The 26001-nt window shown below is 51.2% G+C and overlaps 3 protein-coding genes across 3 annotated transcripts in view; all 3 read left to right on the top strand.

The window, feature by feature from the left end:
- Window positions 1–5894, top strand: part of LOC123346675 (zinc finger protein RFP-like) — a 36840-nt gene extending 30946 nt beyond the window's left edge. Inside the window, exons 3-4 of the mRNA XM_044984150.1 lie at window positions 4794–4851; window positions 5828–5894. Coding sequence (XP_044840085.1) covers window positions 4794–4851; window positions 5828–5894 — 125 coding nt within the window. The remainder of the gene's footprint in view (window positions 1–4793; window positions 4852–5827) is intronic.
- Window positions 5895–12170: 6276 nt separating this feature from the next.
- On the top strand, window positions 12171–23678 carry LOC123346674 (erythroid membrane-associated protein-like). The gene is made up of 6 exons (XM_044984149.1): window positions 12171–12184; window positions 15184–15206; window positions 15616–15731; window positions 16974–17105; window positions 22085–22243; window positions 23671–23678. Exons 3-6 carry the CDS (start codon window positions 15629–15631, stop codon window positions 23676–23678), a joined length of 402 nt encoding a protein of 133 aa, XP_044840084.1. The 5' UTR covers window positions 12171–12184; window positions 15184–15206; window positions 15616–15628.
- The window catches only part of LOC123345540 (zinc finger protein RFP-like), a 28473-nt gene continuing 25666 nt past the window's right edge, over window positions 23195–26001 (top strand). Inside the window, exon 1 of the mRNA XM_044982516.1 lies at window positions 23195–23640. The gene's annotated coding sequence lies outside the window, so the exon portion shown is untranslated. The remainder of the gene's footprint in view (window positions 23641–26001) is intronic.

The raw sequence follows: 26001 nt of genomic DNA, 5'->3' as shown, positions 1-26001 counted from the left end.
AAGCTCCTCACCCTCCCTCCCTGCAGCACCAGGTATGGGAGGAGAAAAGGGGCTGTGGGGTCACAACTGGTGGAGGGGCTGGGGGTAGAAGTGATGTGGGGTTGGGGGCAGTATTAATGTGGGGCTGGGAACAGGCATATGTGGAGTGGCCTGGACACAGAATTAGTTAATTGGGATTTGGCATTCTGGGAAGAAGCTGGAAGCTCTGCACCAGCCGGGAGCCTGGGAGTAGGAGACCCAGGGACTGGAGAATGTGCATTCATCCCAATATCCAGTAAGAATGAGTGACTAGCGTAGACACTTCCTATGTCGATAAAAGAGGTTTTACCATCAATGCAGTAAATCCACCTCCAAGAGATGCAGTAGTTAGGGTAACAAAGAATTTTTCCCTTGACCTATCTGCATGTACAGCAGGGGTTAGATTGACCTAACTACATCACACAGGGTATGAAAGTTTTCACAGCTCTAAGCGATGTAGCTAAGCTGACCTAAGCTTTAGGTGTAGACCAGGTCTCAGGAAGAATACTCAGGAAGAATACTGCTACTACAGCACAGCTACACCTGTGTCACTGAAATGCCATAGTGTAGATGCATCCGGAAGTGTTTTTTCCATCGTTCTAGTTAATCCTCCTTTCTGAGAGACAGTAGCCAGGTTACCGGCAGAATTCCATTGTCTGCACCAGGGGTTAGGTTGATCTAGCTGTGGCACTCAGAGCACACAATATTTCCCAGCCCTGAATAACGTCACCAGGTTGATCTAAATGTTAAGTGTAGAACAGGCCTAAGCTCCCTGGAGCCGTCTGAAAACACAGGGGCTGAGGGATTGCCTGGCAGCTTGGTGTGCGTGAGGCAGAAAGCCAAGAGAACCAGCCCTGAGTGTGATCCCAGCAGAAAACTGAGTGACAGAACTTGCTTCAGGCCCAGGGTTCCCTTGAAAGGCAGATGTGGAGTTCTGAGTAAAGAAACTGCCGCTGCTGTTTGTTTGTACCGTGTTCAGGGCAGAGGAATGGACATTGTTTGTAAATAATACAGATTGCACCAAAGAAATACCTGACTCCTATAATCAATTTCTCCTGCCAATGGAAGAACCTAGCAAGGCCCCAAACACTGGCAAACTGCTCAGGTCAAAGAAGCAATGGGACAACCCAAGTCAGAGTCTAGACCTGTGGAGGCAAATGCGTTGATGGGAAACATTTGCCGGGAGCTCCAGCAGCAAAGAGCCTGTGCAGAGGAGCAATTCCTGCTAACTGTGGATGTGAGCACGTCCAGCTTTGTGTGCTGAGCAGTCTCCATTGTCCCTTCTCTCCGGCCTGATACTCCTCTGCCCAGAGTCAGACAAAACCAAAACATGGATCCCTGGCTTGTATTTCCCCCCAGCAGATCCAGTCAACACAGTGATAATGAACTCGGTATTGGCCCAAGGAGACAAAATGACAGGAAGAGACTGGGGCAGCTGGAACAGGGTGGGGGATTGGGGTGGGGAATGGGTTGGATTGTTACTTTCCCTTTTGTGTTTGGAGTTTTACAAAATTAAAACCTAAAATCTTCTTTCTAGCTCTTAGCTCGTGTTCTGAAGGGGCTCGGCTGTAACCTTTAGATTGCGATGACATAAATCTTAGAAGATTTATCATAAAATCACCCTTCAGCTCAAGGTTTGCTCCAGATTAATGAGTTGTTTCCATTTTCATGCATTGTCACTAACACACACCAGCTGCCTCTGACCTTAACCCAGGCAGCTCCTGTAGCCCGGCTGGTCCCATTTGGGTGGTTAGATGTTCAGCAAGACACAGCCAAGCCAAGGCTTTGTCACTGAAATAACTCAAGGGGGTTTAGTTCTCACCTATTGTTTCAGTGCAAGTCTGTGTGTGGCTGTGGATGCCCTCACTGTGTATTAATATAACCCTTCTGCTGGGGGGAGCTGGCAGCAACCAGGCCTGGGTTCAATATCTAGGGCAGTGGTTCCCAAACTTTAACAACCCGTGAACCCCTTTCACTAAAATGTCAAGTCCTGTGAACCTCCTCCTAAAAATTAATAATTCCAGGCATATTCTCCTTGACCTGAGTATAAATTATAAAAGCAGTGATCTTGGAAACATAAAATTTGTTTTTATGACCTGCTTATTACACGCTATTTATTATTAATTATCATTTATCGGGACAGTATTTTTATTACATTATGAAAACGGCAGCACACTTCCAAGCTCTCACTTTCGTAGCTTGTGTCACTTTGAATAAGAGTCTTATAAAACAAGGGTCCTAGGTTCAGGGGCGGCTCCAGGCCCCAGTACACCAAGCACGTGCTTGGGGCGGCATGCTGCTGGGGGCGCTCTGCTGGTCGCCGGGAGGGTGGCAAGCGGTTCCGGCGGACCTCCCGCAGGCGTGCCTGCGGAGGGTCCGCTGGTCCCGCAGCTTCGGTGGAGCATACGCAGGCACGCCTACAGGAGGTCCACCAGAACCGCGGGACTAGCGGACCCTCCGCAGGAGGTCCACCGGAGCTGCGGGACCGGTGACCATCAGAGCGCCCCCCATGGCGTGCCGCTGTGCTTCGGGCGGCAAAATGGCTAGAGCCGCCCCTGCCTAGGTTTCATCAAGGAGAATCAGATGTGAAACAGCAGGAAGGTATTTAAGAAGCCAACTCACAGAGTTCCTCCTACACAAGCATTCAGGTCTTGAGCAGTCCAGGCAAACAATGCACATTACAACAAAACTTAAACTTGTTCTTCATAATAAGTTTAAAAACAATCCTAGCTGCCTATTTAATTTAAAAAACAGCAAAAAATATCCACCTCCCTTTCCATTTCTTACAAGCAGTCTTGAAGATGAAATCTCCTCAGTGTGATAGAAATGCTCACTTTGATCTGCTTAGCTCTTGGAAGTCCAGGAGATCTGGGCTGCTGACCTGTGCTGCCCAGGGTCCCTAGGGAAGCTCCGTCCGCCATTAGGGATTTTTTCCCCAAGAACCCCCTGTAACATTTTGCAAACTCCCAAGGGTTCACGAACCCCAGTTTAGGAACCACTGATCTAGGGGGTCCTTTTCAACAATACAACAGAACCGGCTCCTGAGAAAATTACACAGCACCCCTGGGCGCCTCTAGAGGCAAATTACACACTTCCTCTCTCGCAAGCACGGCGTCTGAGTGTAGAAAAGCAACTTTGAATGAAAGGAGGGAAATCACACAGCATTCATTTGGGGAAACGCTGCAAGCTGGATTAATAAACATAAAACCATGAGCAAAACAACCACCCTGGAATACATTGGGCAGTGACCTTTTGTCTCAGGTTCTTAATTCAAGCAACCAAAATTTCCTTTAACGTGCCCACCCCTTCTCCTTCTGCAGCACTCACAGTGAAGACCCAGAATGTAGAGGTGCATCTGCAGAGTTCACCTCTCACCCTGGCGGGGGCTACGGCATGCATCTTGCTTGCTCCACTGTCCAGGCATTTGCTCTGGCACCGGCTGCCTTGCCAGCCACTCACAGCTCTACTTACCACCGCACCAGCTGCTCAGCCAGTTATTGGCTCGCCACCCCACACTCTCTGGGACATCTTCAACTCATACCACTTAGCACAGCTCTCAATGATTTCAGCTGCTAGTGGGGAGCCTCACTGGTAGCACAGACAGGGCAGTCTATGGTATCAGAGAAACTCTCCCAACAAAGATCTAATGATGAGACCTGACAATAAGTGATTACAGATTTGTTAGTATGTAACAAAACTCCCCATTGAATTTTAACCAACTCTATGATTACACAGTGGACCCAGAAAAAACTAGATTGCAGCCAAGATTTATAACCTCTAGTACAAATATCTCAACACCCTCTCACACCTCCACTAGTCTTTGGAAACAACATCTGCCCAGCTAGGGCAGTTTGAGTTGAGGGTGAGCCCCTCAATCAGGGCATGCCAAGCACAGTTCTGCTGCCCTTGATTCACACAACAAGGATAACAACACTTTAGTACCTCTGCCCCCAATAACAAACTGACTTGTGATCCAATACCAGCCAAGAGAGATCATTTGGGCAAAGCAGCTCCATCATGCTGAGCACCGAGGCAGGGTGGGTGTGTCCATGCAAACACGGGCCGCTCCTGAAGGCCTCTTCCCCAGCTCATCACTAGGTGTCAGGGGAGAGCTCATTCAGACCCTATTTACATTGCGAATGTCCTAGTTCGGTGAGGGCACGTCTACACAGCACCTGGGAGGGGTGATTCCCAGATGGGTCCATGTAAACATGCTGACACTGCTGGAGCGAGCACACTACCAATAGCAGTGAGGCTGCAGCAGCAAGAGGACGGATTGGATTAGCTGCTGGAGGAGAAGCAGCTCCAGTGTCTCCTGGAAGGGGAATCCCAGTGGCGCAGGGGGGCTGCAGCCAGCGCTCCAGGGCGCTCTGAACATCCCGTTAGTGTCAAAGGAACCCAAGTGGGTAAAGTTACTTTTATGCCAAAGTCTTTGCAGGCTCTGGGTTTGGTTATGACAAAAGGCAGCAAGTGAATGAGACAAACCAACTGGAGTCTGAGGGGTGGGAGGGGATGATGAGGGAAAAGTAAATCTCACTTACAGATTGTCTGTCCTGGGATGCTTGTGAGGCTTCATGGATGTTGGTTCCATTGCTAGGAGATGCCTGAGTGAGAGACAAAAGAGACGGCTTCAGACCTTTTTATATTAAATACCCAAGTGTGTCTCTCTCTATTTCTCTGTCATGATTAAAACACAGTTCTGGGAGTTCAGACTGGGGACGCTGTAATAATATGAAAGCTTTAAATCTCACCTCTCTTCCCCTTTCCTCTTCCAGACACTCTGCTGTCTGAACTGGAGAGAAAAGGTGAAATCCCTAGGACCATTCAGACCGGGTGAGATTTTAGGAGAAGATTGTCTTTAAATTATGAGACAATTCCAGTGCAAACATCTCCATGGGATTGTAGCTAAAGTTACCAACCAAAGCGACAGTGGCCAGGACACAAAGCCCCAAAACTAGCCCATGTAGCAGTGAGGAGATCCAGGGGCACTGGAACAGGGAAGACCAGGGGCCATGGTGGTAAGGCCACTGAGCTCTGCCCATTTTTTAACATGGGCACAATTTGGTGGCAGGAGGCCACTGCAAGCCTTGGGCACGTGCGGAGTGTCACAGGCAGTGGTTGTGCTTCAGGCAGGGCAGCTGATCAGCTCCTCCCCATGAGGAACAGCCCCTACCCGCGGTGCCAGCTTCTTCCCAGTGCCAGCCCCTCTCAGTGGCCCCACCCCTGCTCAGGCTGGGGGAGGGGCTGACTTTAGGGTGCACAGGGTGTGCTGTGCTGGAGCCCTACGTCCCGGCTCCAGGATGGGGGTGGATTTCACCTCCCCAACCCCCCTGCACTGCATGTGCAGAGAACCTAGTTTTGGGGGTGCAGTGACTGGCACTCAGGGTGACTGACCAAGTCACTCAGGGATTGCGCCAAAAGCCTTTTATGTGATTGGGAATCTTTCCTCTGCTTTCAAGAGGCACCAGATCAGGTCGTGGGATCTTCTTGTGCCTTGGGGTCTCTGCTTGCAAAAGAAGTTTATTAACACTCAGGTTATCGGCATCTCTGGGGAAGTGGCTGGTGACGGTTTCTCAGTCATTGTTTGACACCAAGTACTAAGATCCATTGTACATTGAATTATAATTTTGATGGTTCAACCCCTAGTGACCACCCAATCAGCATCTTCACTGACATGAGCTGTGAATATCTAAGGGACACAGCCCTGAGCACCTGCCCCTTTGCCTTTCTCACCACCGCTGGATTTCAGTGTCTGTTCCCAGGTGGCTGCCCCCCCAGACTCTCCCAGGTCCCCTCTGTCTGTCCCCAGATCCCCTCCTGCAGCCAGGCTGGACAAGTGGCCTGAGAGCCTTGGGGAACAGGAGATCTCTGGTTAGCCCATCCCCTGTACAGCGCAGGAGCCCCAGCGCCAGCTCCCCTCACACCCGCTGCCATCTGCAGAGAGCCAGGAGTCCCCGAGAGCTGGGGAGCCTGTGCAGGGAAACAGAAAGAGGAGCCGCCAGGCAGGGCCGACTTTAGGAAGTGCGGGGCCCAATTCGAACATTTTCGGCGGGGCCCTGGCAGGGATGACTACAAAAAAAAAATGTAAAAAAAGGCCTTTCATTTCTTAGCAACCGGTTCCCTATAAAAAGTTCTGATTTAAGGGATGTGCCACAGTATGTATTTTTTGTACCAATAGGGTTACCATACGTCCGTATTTTAAATTTTAAAAATTCCTCCCGGATGGCGATTTAGGAACCAAAAAGCTGGACATGTCTGGGAAAATATGGATGTATGTTAACCCTGCCTAAAGTTCTTTTTTAAAAAGATGGGCCTGAACTAGAAATGAGCTCCGTTTCACATGCTTGGGTCCCTGCCACTCCATGGGGGTGTGCTAGGGTGGCCAGATGTCCCGATTTTATAGGGACAGTCCTGATTTTTGGGTCTTTTTCTTATATAGGATCCTATTACCCCCCACCTCCATCCCGATTTTTCACACTTGCTGTTTGGTCACCTTAGGGTGTGCACATGTGTGGGTCCCAGCTGCTCCCTGCCCCCCTCATTGAAGCAGGTGTGCAGGGTTACTGCCCTGGGAACTGCAGGGCACCAGTGGACAAGGGGCTGGTTGGAGGCAGGGCAGGGGCTGACTGGAGGTAGGATCTGGCAGCAGGCAGGGCAAGGGGTGTGGGTACAGGGGTAACAGCCCACCCTGTATGTTGAGTGCCCCCTCCTCCACTGGGGTAGCAGCAGCAGCCCGGGGCTCGGGGGCTATTTAAAGGGCCTGGGGCTCTCCTGCTTCTACCGCCCCGGCCCTTTAAATAGCCGAGGGAGCCTTGGGGAAGCGGCGGGGCTTCGGCGGCTATTTAAAGGACCAGCGCGGCAGAGGCAGCTGGAGCCCCCCCGCTACCCCAGGGCTCCAGGGGCTATTTAAAGGGCCAGGGCGGTAGAAGCCACAGGAGCCTCGGACTTTTTAAATAGCCCCCAAAGCCCCACAGCCCTGCCCCAGGGCTCCAGCAGTGGGGCTCTGGTGGCAATTTAAAGGGCCTGGGGCTCCAGCACCTGCTCGGAGCCCCAGGCTCTTTAAATTGCCCCCTGGAGAAGCCGGGCCACCCCAGTACAGCGCACTGGCTCTTGCTGGTACGCCGTACTGGGGCTTCGACGCAGGGCCCTCTTAGGGGCGGGGCCTGATTCAGGGGAATTGGTTGAATTGGCCTAAAGACGGCCATGCCGCCAGGCTAAGAACATGGGTGACGGCTGCTCTCTTGGCCAGCGCACCCAGCACTGAACCAGGGACCCCTAGAGCTCTCTGTTTATCCCACACCCTGTGCAGTGCAGGACCCCTCGTGCCAGCTCCCCTCACGCCTGCTGCCCTTGGCCATTGGGCCCCAGCCCTCACCCAGGGGAGGAGCTTGGTCTCAGTACATCACTGAGTCCCTGGCCTCTCTGCTGGGACTGACAAACAGGGAGAAAATGGGGGCAGGGCCTTGCTGGGAGTGGTTGTGTTACAGGGGCACCTGCCCCACTAGAGCCCAGGCTGAGATCCCAGCACATTCCACAGGCCCCTGAGCTGCCATCAGATGGACTTTCAGCCTCGGTCCGTGTGGTGGTGGGGGAGTATTTGAGTTATTGCCCTGGGGAAGCTGCTGGGGGGAGATTTACCTGCTCACGGACAATTTTAACAGTTCTAAACCTTCAACTTTTTGAATCTCAGTGTCCAATGTCAATAAATAGTTATTGCCTGCCAAAATATTGTCTGATCCCCCCATAATTTCCCAGAGCTGTGAACATTTAAATTGGTAACAATTGGAATGAAATGCTGAAACCCAGATTTTTGTGCAACTATGAAAGTTTAAATCAATAAATATTAAAATTGCTTAAAATGAACATTATCTGTCAAAAATATATAGTATAAAAAAAAAGAATTCCACCAAATCTGACTATCGCTCCTTAGATACACAGACCCTGCCCCTGCAGGCTCATCCTCACAGGGAGAGCTGACGTCCACGTGAAGCCCCAGTGACCCTCCCCACCAGCACACAGGGCTGATTGCCAGACCACAGCCCTAGTGGTAAATTTTTCACCACAACCTCCAGGGCTGTAATTTTACAAGTAGGCCCCTTCCAACTGAATAAATGGCAGGAGTCAGTTCCAGGAAGGGAAACACCCCCTTGCTGCTGCAGGCGGGGCATAGGGTGAACTCAAGAAATTGAAACTTCCCCTGTTACACTGCCCAGAGGGAGCCATGGCTGCAGAGAACCCTGTGGAAAGTCTCCAGGAGGAAGCTGCATGTCCCGTCTGTCTGGAGTATTTCACAGAACCTGTCACTCTGGAGTGTGGGCACAATTTCTGCCGAGCCTGCATCAGCCAGTGCTGGGAGGGATCCGATACAGACATCTCCTGCCCTCAGTGCAGAGAAACTGTGCAACAGAGAAACCTCAGGCCCAACAGGCAGCTGGCAAACATGGTAGAAATCGCCAAGCGACTGAGTTTACAGGGAGCAAAGGGAAGCGGAGGGGACGGGGTGTGTGGGAAACACCAGGAGGCTCTGAAACTGTTCTGTGAAGAGGATCAAACCCCCATCTGTGTGGTGTGCGACAGATCCCGGGCTCACCGCACTCACATGGTGGTTCCCATACAGGAAGCTGCCCAGGAGTACAAGGTACAGATTTGCTGTCCAGTCTAATGGGTAATAACTTAGGCTTTTAGTTACAGGTTATTGGCATCACAAGTTGCCTGAGACAGGTGTAACTGTGTCACTCAGCTGTGTGTAGCCTTCATTGCATGAAAGAGGCTGTACAAATTAATGATACTCCAGCCTGGCAAGAAAGGCAACAGAAAGATTTAAAAATTGTCTGATGTGGGAAAGTTTTCTCTGAGCAGCTGAATCCTTTTCAAACCCAGCTCCCACCAGTGAAATAAGGGAACTCTCTGCAGACCGGAAGTTATTAAATGAGCTGCAGGCCAGTCTATGTGGGAGTGCTGCCTTCAGGCTGGAGAAGGGGGAGTTACAAGCTGTGGCTGTTATTACTGACTGTGTCACAGTGTTTATTATTGTTATTGGCATCCGAGCAGCACCTACAGCCCCCAGATGAGATCTGACCTCGATTGTGGGGGGCCCTGTAGAAAACCCAGTGAGGGGCAATCCCTGCCCTGAGCCATTTACAGTCTAACTCGGGTCGGCAAACTACGGCCCATGGGCCACATCCAGCGTACGGGACCATCCTGCCCAGACCCTGAGCTCCCAGCTGAGGAGGCTAGAACCTCCCTCCCCGTTGTCCCCCCTACCCCACAGGAGCCGCACCGCTGTGTAGGCAGTGCTCTGGGCGGTGAGGCTGCACGCTCCTGCAGGGCTGGCCGGCAGCGTGTCTGGCTCCGAGTGAGCTGCAAGGCTGCCAGACGTGCTGCTCTGAGTGGCGTGGTAAGGGGGCCGGGGGGTTGGATAAGGGGCAGAGGGTCCTGAGGGGAAGTCAGGGGACTGGGAACAGGGGGCAGTTGGATGGGGCGTGGGAGTCCTGAGGGGCCTGATGGGGCAGGGGTGTGGATAAGGAGCGGGGCAGTCAGGGGACAGGGAGCAGGGGGGGTTGGATGCAGGGGGCCCCGGGAGGGTGGTTAGGCATGGGGGGTCCTGGGAGGAGGCGCTCAGGAGACAAGGAGTGTGGGGGGGTTGGATGGGTCGGGGATTCTGAGGGGGGCAGTCAGGATGCAGGAAGTGGGAGGGGGCAGATAGTGGGCGGGGCCAGGCTGTTTGGGGAGGCACAGCCTTCACTACCCAGCCCTCCATACAGTTTTGCAGCCCCTATGTGGCCCATGGGCCAAAAAGTTTGCCCACCCCTGGTCTAACTGGACAAGCGAGACAAATGGTGGGAGGAGAAACTGAGGCACAGAGAGGGGAAGTGACTTGTCCAAGGTCACTCAGTAGGTCAGTGGCAGAGCTGGGTATAAACCCCCACTTATCCAAGGCCAAGCCCATTCCCCTAACCACTAGCCAACGCTGCCCCCCTCAGCAGCACTGAGCAGTGATGAAGTGTAAACAGTAGGAAGAAAAGACTCCCAGGCTCAGCACGGAGACAAGGTTTCCCACTGGGATTCTGAACTCCTGTATTGCTCCATGAGGGGTTAAATTCAGATGCTGCCGGCCTGCACTAGAGGAGATCACGGGACTAAACACTGTGTGGACCCCAAGCACCTTGAGTCCACACACAAAAGGGCTCCAGACAGCTCAGGTCCATGCCAAGTACCACTGGGATTACACTGGATTGTAGCAAAACTAACCCCAGGCTGGAGCTGACCGGTGCCAGTCTGACCTGTTCTGTTGTGTACGTGGGCAAGGACCAGCCAGAGCCGTTCTTTTAGTCCCACCAGGCAGATTTTGTAATATCCCAGAATGCACTGCTTCCGGGATCTTTACCAGGGAATGGGACAGTGGGGACCTGCCCAAGGGGCATTGCCATGGAAAGGATTTAGGGCAGCACTGGGGCAACCCCCAACCATTCTATATACAAATCTGCCTAATTAGTGTGGCCACTGAGGCATCCCCAGAACACAGAACATCCCGATGCCTGCCTGCATAGGCCCTCCCCCGCCTTCTTCAGCTTGCCTCCACCTTCATCATTCTGCATGGAGGTGCCACCCCTACCCCTGCCCCCTACCCCCGCCCTCACTGGTATCCTCCTGCGTCCTCAGTCTCCTCCTCTTTCTTTTTCACTGGACCAACCCATGTCCAGTGCTGGGTCCCTACCGGACAGGGATAGTGCTCCACAAAACTGGGGACTGTGCAGCTTCCAACCAGACGAATGGCCTCCCGATGTCTCAGGGGTTTGCCCTGGTGCTTAGACCAGCTCTTTCCAACCAGTGCAGTCCCAAGGGCTTCAGGGCTGAAATCCCAGCCCATATTGAAACCCTGGTGGCTTCTGGGATTTGTATCACTTTCTTTGTTAAACCTTCTTTTAAAAAAGGCCTGTTGATTCACCCCCATGTGACTCCAGTGTCCTGTTATGTGCTGTACTACTAATCAGTTCACAAATACCAATAAAGCTTGGTTATAATTGAGATCTCTCGCTAATTACTGAAAAGACTGAACCGGATTTGGTAATAAGTCGGAATATGACACATTCCCAGTCTGCATTGATAAGGTTTCATCTCCTTGGTGACCCTGATGTCACAAAGCAATTAGGACCAACAGTCATCTTGGGTTTTGGATGGAAAAACAAAAAGCTCCACACCCCTCTCAACCATTCAAATAAAAGCTCCCAAATCCTTTCTGTTTCTTCAGGAAAGAATCCAGGCCCAATTGAAGACTCTGAGGGATGAGAGAGAAAAGATGCTGGGATTGAAAGTGACTGGAGAAGGGAAAAGCCAGGAGTATCTGGTAGGTGCCTGTTGTTGTTAACCAGCAGGGACTAGCAGTGGGAGGTCTGTTTGGAGGCAGACTCCTGTGTGGCCTTGGTGAACATGGACCTGTGTGTGTTTCTCCATGATCATGGATTGATGGGTTAGATTCATGTGTAGACAAGCTCTAAGCTTCCATTTCGGTTGATGAGTTAATGTCTAGTTCTTGTGACTTTCCCAGAAATCCCCCCCAAGTGAACTGAATGTCACCTGTGAAGTGCTGTCCCCTGTGTCTGGTCATTTCGTGCGTTAACATGTTTGTTTCTTTTTTCTCCTCTGGTGTCTCTGTCAGTGTAGTGCTGAGTTCTGCCTCCTGCTGCTCTGGGTCTGAATTCCCAGAGACCATGAATGACATAATATGCTAACATGACAGACATGGAAACCTCCCTTTCAGAGAGACAGGGGCTGAAGGGGAAGTTGTGAGAAAGTCCTCTCCCTAGGGTAGAGTCAAATGTCAGAAATCTTAGGAGTTTCAATGAAGTTCTCCCTCCTGCACACTCAGCTCTCCATAAAAGGACCCCAGGTGCCATTCATATCCCTGACCAGCCCTTTCCATATTTTCATACAGAAACAAACACGAATTGAGAGGCAGAAGATTGTGTCCGAATTTCAAGAACTGCGGCAGTTCATGGAGGAACAAGAGCGACTCCTGCTGGCCCAGCTGGAGAAGCTGGACGAGGAGATTGTGAGGATCCAGAATGAAAATGTCAGTAAACTCTCTGAGCAGATTGCCCATCTCAGTGAGCTGATCAGTGAGCTGGAGGGGAAGTGTCAGAAGCCAGCGAGTGAATTCCTACAGGTGAGACAGGGAGAAACAGAGGCGCCCACTCCGTGGGTGCTTAAGGGCCAGAGCACCCACGGAAAAAAATTAGTGGGCGCTTAGCACCCATTGGCAGCCAGCTCCTCCCTCTGCTCCCAGCGCCTCCTGCCCACCGATCAACTCCTCCCCCTCCCAGTGCTTCCCACCTGCCTCAATCAGCTGTTCCATGGTGTGCAGGAGGCACTGGGAGAGAGAGGAGCAGGGATTGAGTGCGCACAAGGGAAGGGTCAGAAAGAGGCTGGGTAGGGGCGGAGCTGGGGTGGGAAGAGGGAGGGCGGGGCTGTGGCATTGGGGGAAGGGGTGGAGTGGGGGCAGGGCCTGGGGTTCAGCATCCCCAGGGACAATTGGAAGCTGGCACCTGTGGTTAGAAATATTCGAGATCCCCACACAGGGAAGGGAGGGCTCCTGAATCATAAGCACTGGGACCAGCAGTCAGAGATCTCAGTGTATCTTGGCGTGTGCATTCCTGACATATGAGTGACTATTGGTCACTGCAGAGTTACAGACACAGATATTAGAGATGGAAAAGCCCCCATTAGCTCAGGGAATCCATGGCCCTGGCATAGGCGGCAGGTTTGTATAATTTTTGGTGGGGCCCAAAATGATGGTGCCCCCCCGCTCCCGCCCTGTAAGCCGATATAAAATGAAGCTACAACGCGTCAGTGCCACAAGATTACAAGGGTCAATTAAAAGTGGAAAGTCAGAAGCAGCACTTGTCTACTTCAATATACGGTATTATATTTTGTTGCACCTGTTGTGATGAAGTGGGAATGTTCTTAATATTTTCTCTGAATACTGTGTGGGTGCCTCAGTTTCCCCTGCAAGATGCCAACTGAAGGTGTTGGGGACAAAGATCAGGTGGCCTCCTTGTCCGGAAGAGACACAGAGGCCAGAGGAGGGAGTGTCAGTTTGGAGCTGGCTGGGGAAATGGGGAGAGACCCAGAACTTGGTTCTGGGCTCCCCACCCCCCAAGATGGACCTGACAGAGGGGTTCTGTTTTCTGTACCAACAAGCTCTGTTTAAACTGTGTTCCCGTCATCTAATAAACCTTCTGTTTTACCGGCTGGCTGAGAGTCACGTCTGACTGCAGCGGTGGGGTGCAGGGACCTCTGGTTGCCCCAAGACCTGCCTGGGCACACTCGCTGTGGAAAGCACAGGGTGTGGAAGGGCATGCTGAATGCTCCGAGGTCAGACCCAGGAAGGTGTAAGCTTCTTTCCCTGGAGACAGTATGCTCTGAGAGAGGAGGCTCCCCCAGAGTCCTGACTGGCTTTGTATGGAGTAGTTCCAAAGCATCCCAGCATCCCCTTCCACACCATGCACTTCCCAGAAGTCCGCACAGGCACTGACACTCCCTCCTCTGGCCTTTGTCTCTTTTCCAGGCATTAGGAGGCCACCCGATCTCTCTGTTCTCCAACACCTTCAGTTGGCACCTTGCAGGAGAGTGGCCCAGGCCATCAGTTACCAGGAGACAGGGTTTCAGCCATTCTCTGTGCAGACAGCTCACACTGTCCCTCTAGGGCTCTACAACAATCACACCTCCTTATCCCACCATCTAGATCCTTGAGAAATGCAGAGAGGAAACTGAGGCACCCACACAGTATTCAGAGAAAACATTAAGAACATTCCCACTTTGTAACACCTGTATACGACTCGTCATATACTTTAAAGGGGTGTAAAATAGTCAAGTATCGTGCTAAACAAAATGATACTCCAAACTGACCACGAAATTTAAGTTGCACATTTTTCCCCTCAGGTGAGGGTTCTGGGGTGGGGTTGGGGATGAGGGGTTCACAGTGCAGGAGAGTGCTCGGTGCTGGGGGTGCAGGCTTTGGGGTGGGGTAGGTCTGAGTATGAGGAACTTGGAGTGCAGACAGGCTGCCCCAGGGCTAGGGCCAGAGAGGACTCTCCCCCCACCCCGTTACCGGCAGCAGCAAGCTCCAGGGGAGGGACCCCTTCTCTCCTCCCCTACCCCCCAGAGCACACTCACTCTGCACCACAGTCACTGCACATGCTCCTAGGGCCCCTCTCAGGTCCAGAAAGCTCATTCACCTCCCCTATCATGGGTACTGGTGGGGGGGGGTTGCCATCACAGGTGGCCTTCCATGTTGCTGCCCCTCACCATAACTTCACTGTGCATGGGGGATGGGGCTGCCCCTTGCCCAGCATGGGGCAGAAGTGGGGTCTGCAGGGTGGTGGCTATGGGGCGGGGGAGCAGGGTGTCATAAAATTCACCCAAGCCCCAGCTGCTCAGGTCTAGGAAGCCTCCCTCTCCCATCCCACCTGTGGCGGGTGGGTTGGTGGGTGCTGGGGGAGAGGGCATTGCCTTCACATGTGGCTGCCTGCTGCCCCTCACCATAGCTTCACTGGGGGACGGTGGGAGGGGATGGCATGGGGCTGCCCCTTCCTCAGCGTTGGGCAGGAGTGGGGGCTGGGGCTGGGGCAGGGGGGGAATCATAGGGTCAAACACTCACGGAAGCCCCAGCAGCTGCTAAGGTGAGTGATGTCCGTTTCCTGGCCAGAAATCCCCTTCGTGTCTCCTCCAGGTAGGGGCAGGGGAGGGGAGGGCTGCCAAGCACAGCCCTCTGATTCCCGCTGCAGCTGAGATTTAAAGGGCTCTGGGCTCCCCGCCGTTGCGGGCAACCCAGAGCCTTTTAATTCCCGGCCGCGGCTGGTATTTAAAGGGCTCTGGGCTCCCCGCGGCTGCGGGCAACCCAGAGCCTTTTAATTCCCGGCCGCCGCTGGGATGTAAAGGGGCGAAATCTAGCTCCAAATATTGGTGGAGCAGAGCCTCTGACTGTGAATATTCCTGGGGCTTTAGCCCCAGGAGCCCATATAAGTTGGCGCCCATGGGCCCTGGGGCCAGGGCAGGGCCTCTCTTTCCCATATTTGAAAAATCCCTGCCCTGGGATCCCCTGTGTGCATCAAATGGAACTGAGATTCTTTCCTCTTTCTCTCTCCCCCTCTTCCTCCCCTCTAGGATATTAGAAGCACCTTGAGCAGGTACGTGGCTCTCTCATGCCCCCTCACACTTCACAATACTGTGAAAGAGCTTGATGGTGATGTTACCACTGCATCTCCCCAGGGCTCTACAGCAAAATGTGCGGGGAAGGTCACATTCTGGATACAAATCTCTTTGATCAACTTCATCCTGAGGTTCTCAACCTACCATTCAGCCCAGGGCACCGGTGGTCAAAAGTCTTTCCCACCTGAGGACTGTTTGGAGACCTGTGTGGAATGAGCTGGGGAGGAGGGAGTTGGTGCCTCAGTCTAGTTCCTAGGGGACAGATTTCTGCGGCTCGGAGAAGTCGATGAATTCTAACTCCAGGCCCATTAGAGCAGCAACTCACTAGGAAGCACTTACAATGAATCACTAAATGAAATATAATCATGCAAAATTGTTTCTGTGCAGGTGTGAGAAGGACATGTTCCAGCAGCCAGACAAGATTTCTCCTGAACTGGAAGAGCGAGTCAGTGGTTTCTCCCAGAAAACTATTGTGATATTGAAGGCTCTGAGGAAGTTCAAAGGTACCTAGAAAGGATCGAGGAGGGGAAATGGGGCTCAGTGTCTGAGACTGTTGGAGGCGAATGGCGTTGGTTAATTGGCTCATAATTAGATTATGCTTCCATTTAACTGTTGGATGTGAATGCCACAGACTTGGGGTCCAAGACACTCAGACTGATTAATTCAACCCCTTATTTGTTCCAAAAGCATGTCTTGCTATTACAACTACTGTTAAAGTAAGAAATGACAGACATACTGAAAGAAATACTGCCCAGCTACCTTCTCCTGGCGCATAGGCAGGTCATGATACATTTCTCCTATGATGCTCCTTACAATGTCTGACGTATTATACACATCCAGATTATATATTTATTAGTTCTTTTCCAATCACCTTTGTGTGTTATGCATTGTAAGTATCTTCTAACTGGAAGGACTTTTGCTGTCCAAGCTATTTTCAAGTTATTCTCGTTTCTGATTTGTTCATTACCAGTCATTACACACTGATGTGCACGGGTCACTTTGACCCTTTTCTCCACATGGGATTTTTTGGACTTTGCTAACTGCTCCTTGGCAGCACATTTTGGGTGTCTGGTTTCTTTAAGCACATTGTGCGGTCAAAATATCTCTTTGTACTTTATGGCAACTTATGAACAATCACTTAATTACAAGGCCACTTAAGGCAACATTCCTCTTATGTCAAATACGATGATTTCTGAAAATCTTATTTCATCATATAAAAGAAAAAGGTTTTACCACTCCCAAAGGATCGGACACATTACCTGCCAGGTTAACGAATGTTTCAGATCTTACCCAAATACACGCTACAGCCATTTCTTATTAACTAAACTAAACTCTATTAAAAAACAAAAAAAGCTTTCTAGTCGTAAAGAGTTCTTTCAGAAATAGTTCATAGTCCAATATCTAATATCACGTTCAGGGTGTACCAGCATAACTGGGACCTCAGTCTTGTGACTTAAACTTCCTCTGATGAAGCCTAAGGAGATCTGAGATGACAGAATCAGGACCCAAGGATCTTTTACACTATTTCATGTCTTTTGACAAGTTGGGAGTTCAAAAGGATGTTGATTCCATTGCTGGGAGATGCCTGAATGAGAGAGGAAAGAGGTTTCAGACCTTTTCACATTAAATACCTGAGTGTGTCTCCGTCTCTTTCTGTGTCATGATGAAAACACAGTTCTAGAGTGGTGATGCTGTTATAAATATGAAGCCTGAAATCTCACCTGTTTTATCCTTTCCCCCTCCAGACACTCTGCCGTCTGCACTGGAGAGAAAAAGAGGGGAACCACTCGGAGCACACAGACGAACAGGGGCTGCTAACAGAGAGTTTCGCAAGGGAGTTCTCCAGGTGAAGGAGGAGCAAATACAGCATCTGTGGGGTAAGTGACTGTCTGTAGTGTGAGTTGTTTGTGTTTGGGGGTTACTTGCTGTGTGCTGAGCTTGTGTTTGTCAGTCTGGTTGTTTGTTTGAAGGACCATGTGCTGTAGCTGGCAGTTGGAGGCTGTGAGCTTCAGAGGAAGGTTTGAAAGCTAGAAGCCTCTGGTAATTAGCTGAGCCTTAATCAGTGGGCGGGGCATTCACACAGGCCAGGCTTTATAAACTAGAGTGCCTTGTGATAAAGGAGGATATTGATATAATAGGCATCACAGAAACCTGGTGGACTGAGAGCAATCAATGGGACATTCTGGGGTACAAAATATATCGGAAGGACAGAACAGGTCGTGCAGGTGGGGGAGTGGCACTATATGTGAAAGAAAATGTAGATTCAAATGAAGTAAAAATCTTAAGCGAATCCACATGTTCCATAGAATCTCTATGGATAGAAATTTCATGCTCTAATAAAAATATAACATTAGGGATCTATTATCGACCAGCTGACCAGGACAGTAATAGTGATGATGAAATGCTAAGGGAAATTAGAGAGGCTATCAAAATTAAGAACCCAATAATAGTGGGGGATTTCAGTTATCCCCATATTGACTGGGAACATTTCACTTCAGGACGAAATGCAGAGATAAAACTTCTCTATACTTTAACTGACTGCTTCATGGAGCAGCTGGTACGGGAATCCACAAGGGGAGAGGCAACTCTAGATTTAATCCTGAGTGGAGCGCAGGCGCTGGTCCAAGAGGTAACTATAGCAGGACCGCTTGGAAATAGTGACCATAATACAATAGCATTCAACATCCCTGTGGTGGGAAGAACATCTCAACAGCCCAACACTGTGGCATTTAATTTCAAAAGGAGGAACTATGCAAAAATGCAGGGGTTAGTTAAACAAAAGTTAAAAGGTACAGTGACTAAAGTAAAATCCCTGCAAGCTGCATGGGCACTTTTTAAAGACACCATAATAGAGGCCCAACTTCAATGTATACGCCAAATTAAGAAACACAGTAAAAGAATAAAAAAGAGCCACCATGGCTTTACAACCATGTCAAAGAAGCAGTGAGAGATAAAAGGACTTCCTTTAAAAAGTGGAAGTCAAATCCTAGTGAGGTAAATAGAAAGGAGCATAAACACTGCCAAATTAAGTGCAAAAGTGTAATAAGAAAAGCCAAAGAGGAGTTTGAAGAACGGGTAGCCAAAAACTCCAAAGGTAATAACAAAATGTTTTTTAAGTACATCAGAAGCAGGAAGCCTGCTAAACAACCAGTGGGGCCCCTTGATGATCGAGATACAAAAGAAGCACTTAAAGACGATATAGTCATTGCGGAGAAACTAAAATGGACTCTTTGCTTCAGTCTTCACGGCTGAGGATGTTAGGGAGATTCCCAAACCTGAGCTGGTTATTGTAGGTGACAAATCTGAGGAACTGTCACAGATTGAAGTGTCACTAGAGGAGGTTTGGGAATTAATTGATAAACTCAACATTAACAAGTCACCGGGACCAGATGGCATTCACCCAAGAGTTCTGAAAGAACTCAAATGTGAAGTTGCAGAACTATTAACTAAGGTTTGTAACCTGTCCTCTAAATCGTCTTTGGTACCCAATGACTGGAATATAGCTAATGTAACGCCAATATTTAAAAAGGGCTCTAGAGGTGATCCCGGCAATTACAGACCGGTAAGTCTAACATCAGTACAGGGCAAATTAGTCGAAACAATACTTAAGAATAAAATTGTCAGACTCGTAGAAAAACATAAACTGTTGAGCAATAGTCAACATGGTTTCTGTAAAGGGAAATCGTGTCTTACTAATCTATTAGAGTTCTTTGAAGGGGTCAACAAACATGTGGACAAGGGGGATCTAGTGGACATAGTGCACTTAGATTTCCAGAGAGTCTTTGACAAGGTCCCTCACCAAAGGCTGTTACGTAAATTAAGCTATCATGGGATAAAAGGGAAGGTCCTTTTCATGGATTGAGAACTGGTTAAAAGACAGGGAATAAAGGGTAGGAATTAATGGTAAATTCTCAGAATGGAGAGGGGTAACTAGTGGTGTTCCCCAAGGGTCAGTCCTCAGACCAATCCTATTCAATTTATTCATAAATGATCTGGAGAAAGGGAGTAAACAGTGAGGTGGCAAAGTTTGCAAATGATACTAAACTGCTCAAGATAGTTAAGACCAAAGCAGATTGGGAAGAACTTCAAAAAGATCTCACAAAACTAAGTGATTGGACAACAAAATGGCAAATGAAATTTAATGTGGATAAATGTAAAGTAATGCACATTGGAAAAAATAACCCCAACTATACATACAATATGATGGGGGCTAATTTAGCTATAACGAGTCAGGAAAAAGGTCTTGGAGTCATCGTGGATAGTTCTCTGAAGATGTCCACACAGTGTGCAGAGGCGGTCAAAAAAGCGAACAGGATGTTAGGAATCATTAAAAAGGGGAGAGAGAATAAAACTGAGAATATATTATTGCCCTTATATAAATCCACAGTATGCCCACATCTCGAATACTGTGTACAGATGTGGTCTCCTCACCGCCAAAAAAATACACTGGCACTAGAAAAGGTTCAGAAAAGGGCAACTAAAATGATTACGAGTTTGGAGAGGGTCCCATATGAGGAAATATTAAAGAGGCTAGGAATCTTCAGCTTGGAAAAGAGGAGACTAAGGGGGCATATGATAGAGGTATATAAAATCATGAGTGATGTGGAGAAAGTGAATAAGGAAAAGTTATTTACTTATTCCCATAATAGAAGAACTAGGGGTCACCAAATGAAATTAATAGGCAGGTTTAAAACAAATAAAAGGAAGATCTTCTTCACACAGCGCGCAGTCAACTTGTGGAACCCCTTGCCTGAGGAGGTTGTGAAGGCTAGGACTATAACAGCGTGTAATAGAGAACTGGATAAATTCATGGTGGCTAAGTCCATAAATGGCTATTAGCCAGGATGGGTAAGAAATGGTGTCCCTAGCCTCTGTTTGTCAGAGGATGGAGATGGATGGCAGAAGAGAGATCACTTGATCATTGCCTGTTAGGTTCACTCCCTCTGGGGCACCTGGCATTGGCCACTGTTGGTAGACAGGATACTGGGCTAGATGGACCTTTGGTCTGACCCGGTACGGCCGTTCTTATGTTCTTATGACAGGGTGAGATTGGAGCCTCTTCCCAGTGCTGGCCCCTCTCTGTGGCACCACCACTGCTCCACTTCCCCTGAGGCCCTGGCCCCTGGCCAGGCCAGAAACCAGAGCTAGGCTCCCACCCAGGGAGCCCAAGCAGCACTGGGGAGCCTTGCACCCTCCACCTACCCTGGATGGTGCACTCCGGGGAGTGGGGACATGGGACAGGGACTGCTCTTAGGCCCCCCAGAAACCCACCCAGGGAAGGTGGAGGGTCAAGAGCTCTCCCCAGGAGCCAAGGCTCCCAGCCTGGCCAGGGGTCAGGGGCTTGGTGGGAAGAGGAGTAATGGGGCAGGGCCACAGAGTGGGCAGGGACACTGGTAGTGGGACCTTGTGCCCCACTCCCAACTTCTCCCCAGGGTCTGGAACTCCTGGGGAGATCCAAAGCTGACATCGCACAAACAATCCTGACACCAACCTTGGTGCTGAGTTCATGCCCATACTGATGAACAGAAACTCTCACTGAGCAGCACCTGAACAAAGCTCTCTGCTCTGAGGGCTGACACATCCCTCTGCTTTACTCTAGTGCAGGCCTGCACAACATGCGGCCCGCGGAGCCTCACTGTGCAGCCCGCGGGGTGATTCTAAATCCCCCGCACACGGCGCTCTGTGGGGAGCCCAGAGCCCTTTAGATCCCAGCCGCGGCCAGGAATCAAAGGGCACTGCACTGCCTGCAGCGGCGGGGAGCCCCGAGCCCTTTAAATCCCTGCCACGGCCAGGAATCAAAGGGCTCTGCACTGCCCACAGTGGCGGGGAGCCCAGAGCCCATTAAATCCCAGCTACGGCTGGGAGTCAAAGGGCTCTCAGCTGCCCGCACCTGTTTTGGTGGGGCGGCGCTGGGGAAGGAGGGTTTGTTTCTGCAGGGCTGGGCGGTGCTGGAGCGTGGTGTTTTTGTGGGGCCGGGAGGTGCTGGGAGGGGGGAGTGTTTCCGCGGGGCCAGGGGGTTTCGGCCCTCAGCTGTTTTCTTTGGAGTAAAGTGGCCCCCCTCCCGACTTACAAGTTGTGCAGGCCTGCCCTAGTGCAGGGGGTCTCCCCATCACTCTTCTCCAACATCCTGCCTTTTCTTTGGGCAGGGCTGGACTTTCCCATTGGAGCTGCTCACTGCTTCCTGGATTGGGGAGATGCTCTCCCTGTGATGCCGGCAGCTCCTCCCTTCTCTCTGGGCTGGGGATGGGGCTCCCCCACCCAATGCCACCTCCTACTCTCTGGTCTTAAGTGGCTCTTCCCCAGTGCTGCACCTTCCTCTCTGTTCCCTGGCCTGGGAGTGGAGGCTGCCTTAGGGGAGGGAGTTTCCCTCTGGGGTATAAAGCTGGTACCGGCCTCCTCTGCTCCCTGCTCAATAAAAGCTTCTGATGCCGTCCTGGCTGTGTCTGTGCCCCTGGGAATGGAGCAGCCCCAGCAGAGGGAGCAGGGAGCTGAAGCTTCTGGAAGCAAATGAGAAACACACTAGGCCCTGGTCTATGCTAAGGGGTGGTGGGGGGGACCGGATACTGTCGCTCCCCCATCGACTCCACTTCTGCCTCTGGAGTTGATGGGGAGAGAGCTCGGGGATCGATTCATCGCGTCTAGACTAGATAAGATATGTCGATCCCCAATAGATCGATCACTACTCTGAGGAGCTGCAGTGACGTCCCTGCTCAGTCTCAGGTGCCCAGGACAGAGGCAGTTCCCTGGGATCCAGGCCTGTCCCAGCCAGAACGGGGCTGCTGGGGAGTGTGAGAAATGGTCCCAGCCTCCCCTAGGGCCGAGCTCTGCCCCTAACGCTCTGATTCTCTCTCCCCAGTGAATGTGACTCTGGATTCAGACACGGCTCATCCCAACCTCATCCTGTCTGAGGATCGGAAATATGTGAGATGGGGAGACACGTGGCAGGATCTGCCCAAGAACCATGAGAGATTTGACACTGTGGTGTGTGTGCTGGGCTGTGAGAGATTCACCTCGGGGAGACATTGCTGGGAGGTGGAGGTGGGGGGTGAGGGAGGCTGGGCTGTGGGGGTGGCCAGAGAGTCTGTGGGGAGGAAGGGAGGGATCAGCCGTAGCCCTGAGGGAGGGATCTGGGCTGTGGAGCAGTGGCTGGGTCAGTTCCGGGCTCTCACCTCCCCTGTGACCCCCCTGCCCCTGAGCCGGGCCCCCAGCAGGATCCGGGTTTGTCTGGACTGTGACCGGGGGCAGGTGACATTTATCGATGCTGGTGACGAGCCCCCGATCTTCACTTTCCCGCCGGGCTCTGTCCCTGGGGGGAGAATCCGACCCTGGCTCTGGGTGTGGAGATCCCAGCTCAGCCTGTGTGCCTGAGACACGCAGGGGAGGGGCGGGGGAATGGCTCTCTGGGAGCCCGGAGATCAGCCTCACACACTCTAGTCTCTATGACCTCTCCCTGTGGACTTTCTATCATGCCGTCTCTGTGACCCTGGAGGCTGCTGCGTGGTGTTGTCAGATGCTACCGGTGTGGGGCTCTGCTCTGTTCAATGTTGATATCAATCGGCTGCGTGTGTGTGTTCCCTCCGTGTGCTGCCCCGGCTCTGCGCAGATCGCTGACCCAGCAGACCCCGAGAGAACCACCAATGACCACAGGCTCTAGTAAGGTACGAAGGCACGTTGGCCAGGTTTATTGTCGAAGAGAAACACAGTCTCCAGCTCCCTGGCAAACGAAGTCCAAGGTGCTGCTAAGGTGCAGCTAGCCAGTACTTATGTGCTTCCTGGCAATGGACTCAGCTCAGTCAGTGGCGGGACTTTCCACTGCCCCCTAGGCTGGACAAAGACACTGCCCCAGGGATCCATTCTTATACACAGGTACAAACACGTTACACATCACTCCTGACGTATTGAGGTGCAACCCTTCTATGTAGCAGGGTACAACCCCTCTACGTAGTAAGGTGCCGCCTCTCACCTTGTACATGTTGGTTCGAACAAAACAACTCTATCCATCATATTACCCTTTTGGCCCTGTCATTGGGATGGGTCAGCCTGTTCCTTGTTATCTGTGTGGAGCAGGGACGGCTTTAGGCCCATTTGCCCGATTCCTCCGAATTGGGCCCCGCGCCTGAGAGGGCCCCGCGCCGGCAGCGTCTCTCCTGGATGGAAAGCTCTGCGTCTCCCGGAAGCAGCAGCTGTTGTTGCTAGGCAACGAGAGACGCTGGCCGGCAGAGGCAGCCGAGTGGGTGTTGCAGGTCAGAAGGGGGGAGGAGGGAGAAGGCACATGTGCTTTGCAGCCTTCCTCCCCTCCCCTCCCTCCAGCACTCACCTGGAGGAGACACCGAGGGAGCTTCTGGTCTGGTGGGAGACAGGAATCTCTGCAGTGGACCTCACTCACCTGAGCAGCTGCTGGGGCTTCCAGCGGTGAGTGTTTGACCCTGTGATTCCCTGTAGGTTTGTAATATTGGGTTGGTGTTGTGGTTTTCGGTGGTGTTGCTGTTTGAGGGTGAGTCTGCGCCTGCCTGTGTCTGTTTCAAAACTAAAGTCGGGATCATGTAATGTAACCCAGGAAACAAGCCCCGAGCTGGTACTTAGTGCTGTGAACTCCAGGTGAGAGAGAGAGGGAGGTTTGGAGGAGGAAATCAAATACATCAAGAGTGGAGAATGCGAAAGGTCTGCAACATGGCAGGCTGAGACTTATCTCCCCCCCACACACACACACGGGAAACTGAGGCACGGAGTGATCTGATTCCCCTCTCCAAATTATTTTGCAAAGGAAGGGGACTGGGGCTCCTATCCAAACCAGTTCCCTTCCCATCAACTCTGCTTTCCCTGCTGCAAGATCGCTGTAGGGGCTGAATATTTCCATTAAACTATGGCTCCTTTGTTTGCCCTACAACAATAAATTAGACCGGCTTGGGGCAGGGGCTATTCCCCCCCCCACAGCTGTGTGGATATTAAGGTTTTTTTGAGGGGGGGCATGATAATATTCCAGATCAATCAAATGCCCAGTTCAGCTTTCTAGCCATCCAGCAGCTCTAGGGCAGGGAAGGAAGGTGCTCTTGGTGCAGAGTGGTTGCAAAACGGGTGAATTTAGCGGGGGGGTGGTCCAGTTGAAATCCTGCCTGATGCAGCTATACAGAATCACTGGCAGCGCTGGGAGAGATCAGGAGTGGAAACAGGTGACCTGGGGGTGTGGGGACATTTGCCCTCAGTCCTGGGCTCTGGAATGGACTAGGCTGGGTGTTGGGTTCAGTCTAGTCTTCCAGCCTGTTGCTCTCACTGGGGTTTGTGGTTTTCATCTGGCTCCACTGAAAAGATCAAACAAGCCCAGTAGAAAAGTGGGGTGAGAAAGGCGGGAAAGGGTGTGTAAGGGGTTAAAGTGACCCATCAACGAAAGAGTAAAACCAGAGTTTGACTGGGTTTTCCCCCAGCCACCACTCCTGCAAACACTGGGCAAGGGGCATCCCCATTCCCCACCGAGGCTATGGTGAGGGGCAGCAGAGGAGGAAGGAAGCCACATGTGATGGCAGTCCCCTCCCCCCCCAAGCACCCACCACCCCCTCTCTGGCCCCCAAACTCTCTCCCAGAACCTGCATCCACCCCTCCGTACTCCCTCCCAGAGCCTGCACCCCTCTACCCTTCCTGCACCCCACCCCGTGCCCCAGCCCGGAGCCTGCACCCAGCACCCAAACTTCGTCCCACTCAGCCTGGGCAAAGCTCTCCTTGGTCTGGCTCCCAGCCCCTCTCCAAGGGTTGCAGCTGTCTGGAGGTGCTACCTTCCCCACCTTCCTAATTCACACCTCATTCATTCACGAGGGCAATTGATTACAAAGTGGGGGGAAGATCTTATTCTACTCCTAGCAAAAAGACATTTTTCTTTTACCTTAATTACACTACCTTTGGGGCCTGCTATAACATATTACCAAGGTTCAATACAAAGTCATATAAAAGTTATACAAAAATGCATAATGCAGAGATTTATCTACAACTGCATTGACTGACTGCTGTGTGCAGTAATATAGTGACCCCTGGGTCTTTGAATGAGGCTTTATACTTGGGGGGAAGGGTGAGGGGGCAAGTGGCGGGTGGGCAAAGAGGCGAGCAGTGAGCCAGCAGGAGTTCTAGGGGTGGGCATGGGGGTTTCTGGCAGGGGAAGGAGAAGGTCAAAGGAGGTGAATGGTGGGTGGGGGACTGACTAGGAGGGATGCAGCAAGCCAGCGGTGGGCTAGGGGGTGAAGAGGGGTGTGATGGTGGGGCTGAGCAGGGAGGGGGCAGGTCCTATTTTACTGCTGTGATCTGGTCACCCCATGTGTGCCGTTTCTCCCCCCCCCCCAACCTTGTTTCGACGGGGCAGAACTGGGGAAGGAGGGTTTGTTTCCATAGGGCCGAGCGGTGCTGGGGGGGAAGGAGGGGGCAATTTTATATTAATAAGGAAATATTTTATAAATTTTAATAAAATAAACATTAGTGAAGAAAATCAGTTGTACAACTATCAAAACAAATTATTTTCCTAATATGAAAGTGCAAATCAGCTAATTAATATATGATGCAATGTATGTAATATATAATTTTGTTATTATTTATATAGTCATGGAAAGTAAATAATACATGGAAGAAATGAAAGGGGTTTTTTAAAGTGTTTTTTTGTTTTAGTCATCCCTGCCAGGGCTCCATCAAAACTGTTCGAATTGGGCCCCGCACTTCCTAAAGCCGACCCTGATGTGGAGTATACAAGTATGCGACTGGTCTGATATCTAGTGTTCTGTACCTTTTAGGTACGTC

Source organism: Mauremys mutica, chromosome 12 (genome assembly GCF_020497125.1).
Source record: "Mauremys mutica isolate MM-2020 ecotype Southern chromosome 12, ASM2049712v1, whole genome shotgun sequence".
Classification (NCBI taxonomy): Eukaryota; Metazoa; Chordata; order Testudines; family Geoemydidae; genus Mauremys; species Mauremys mutica.
This window is presented reverse-complemented; position numbering and strand designations above follow the sequence as displayed.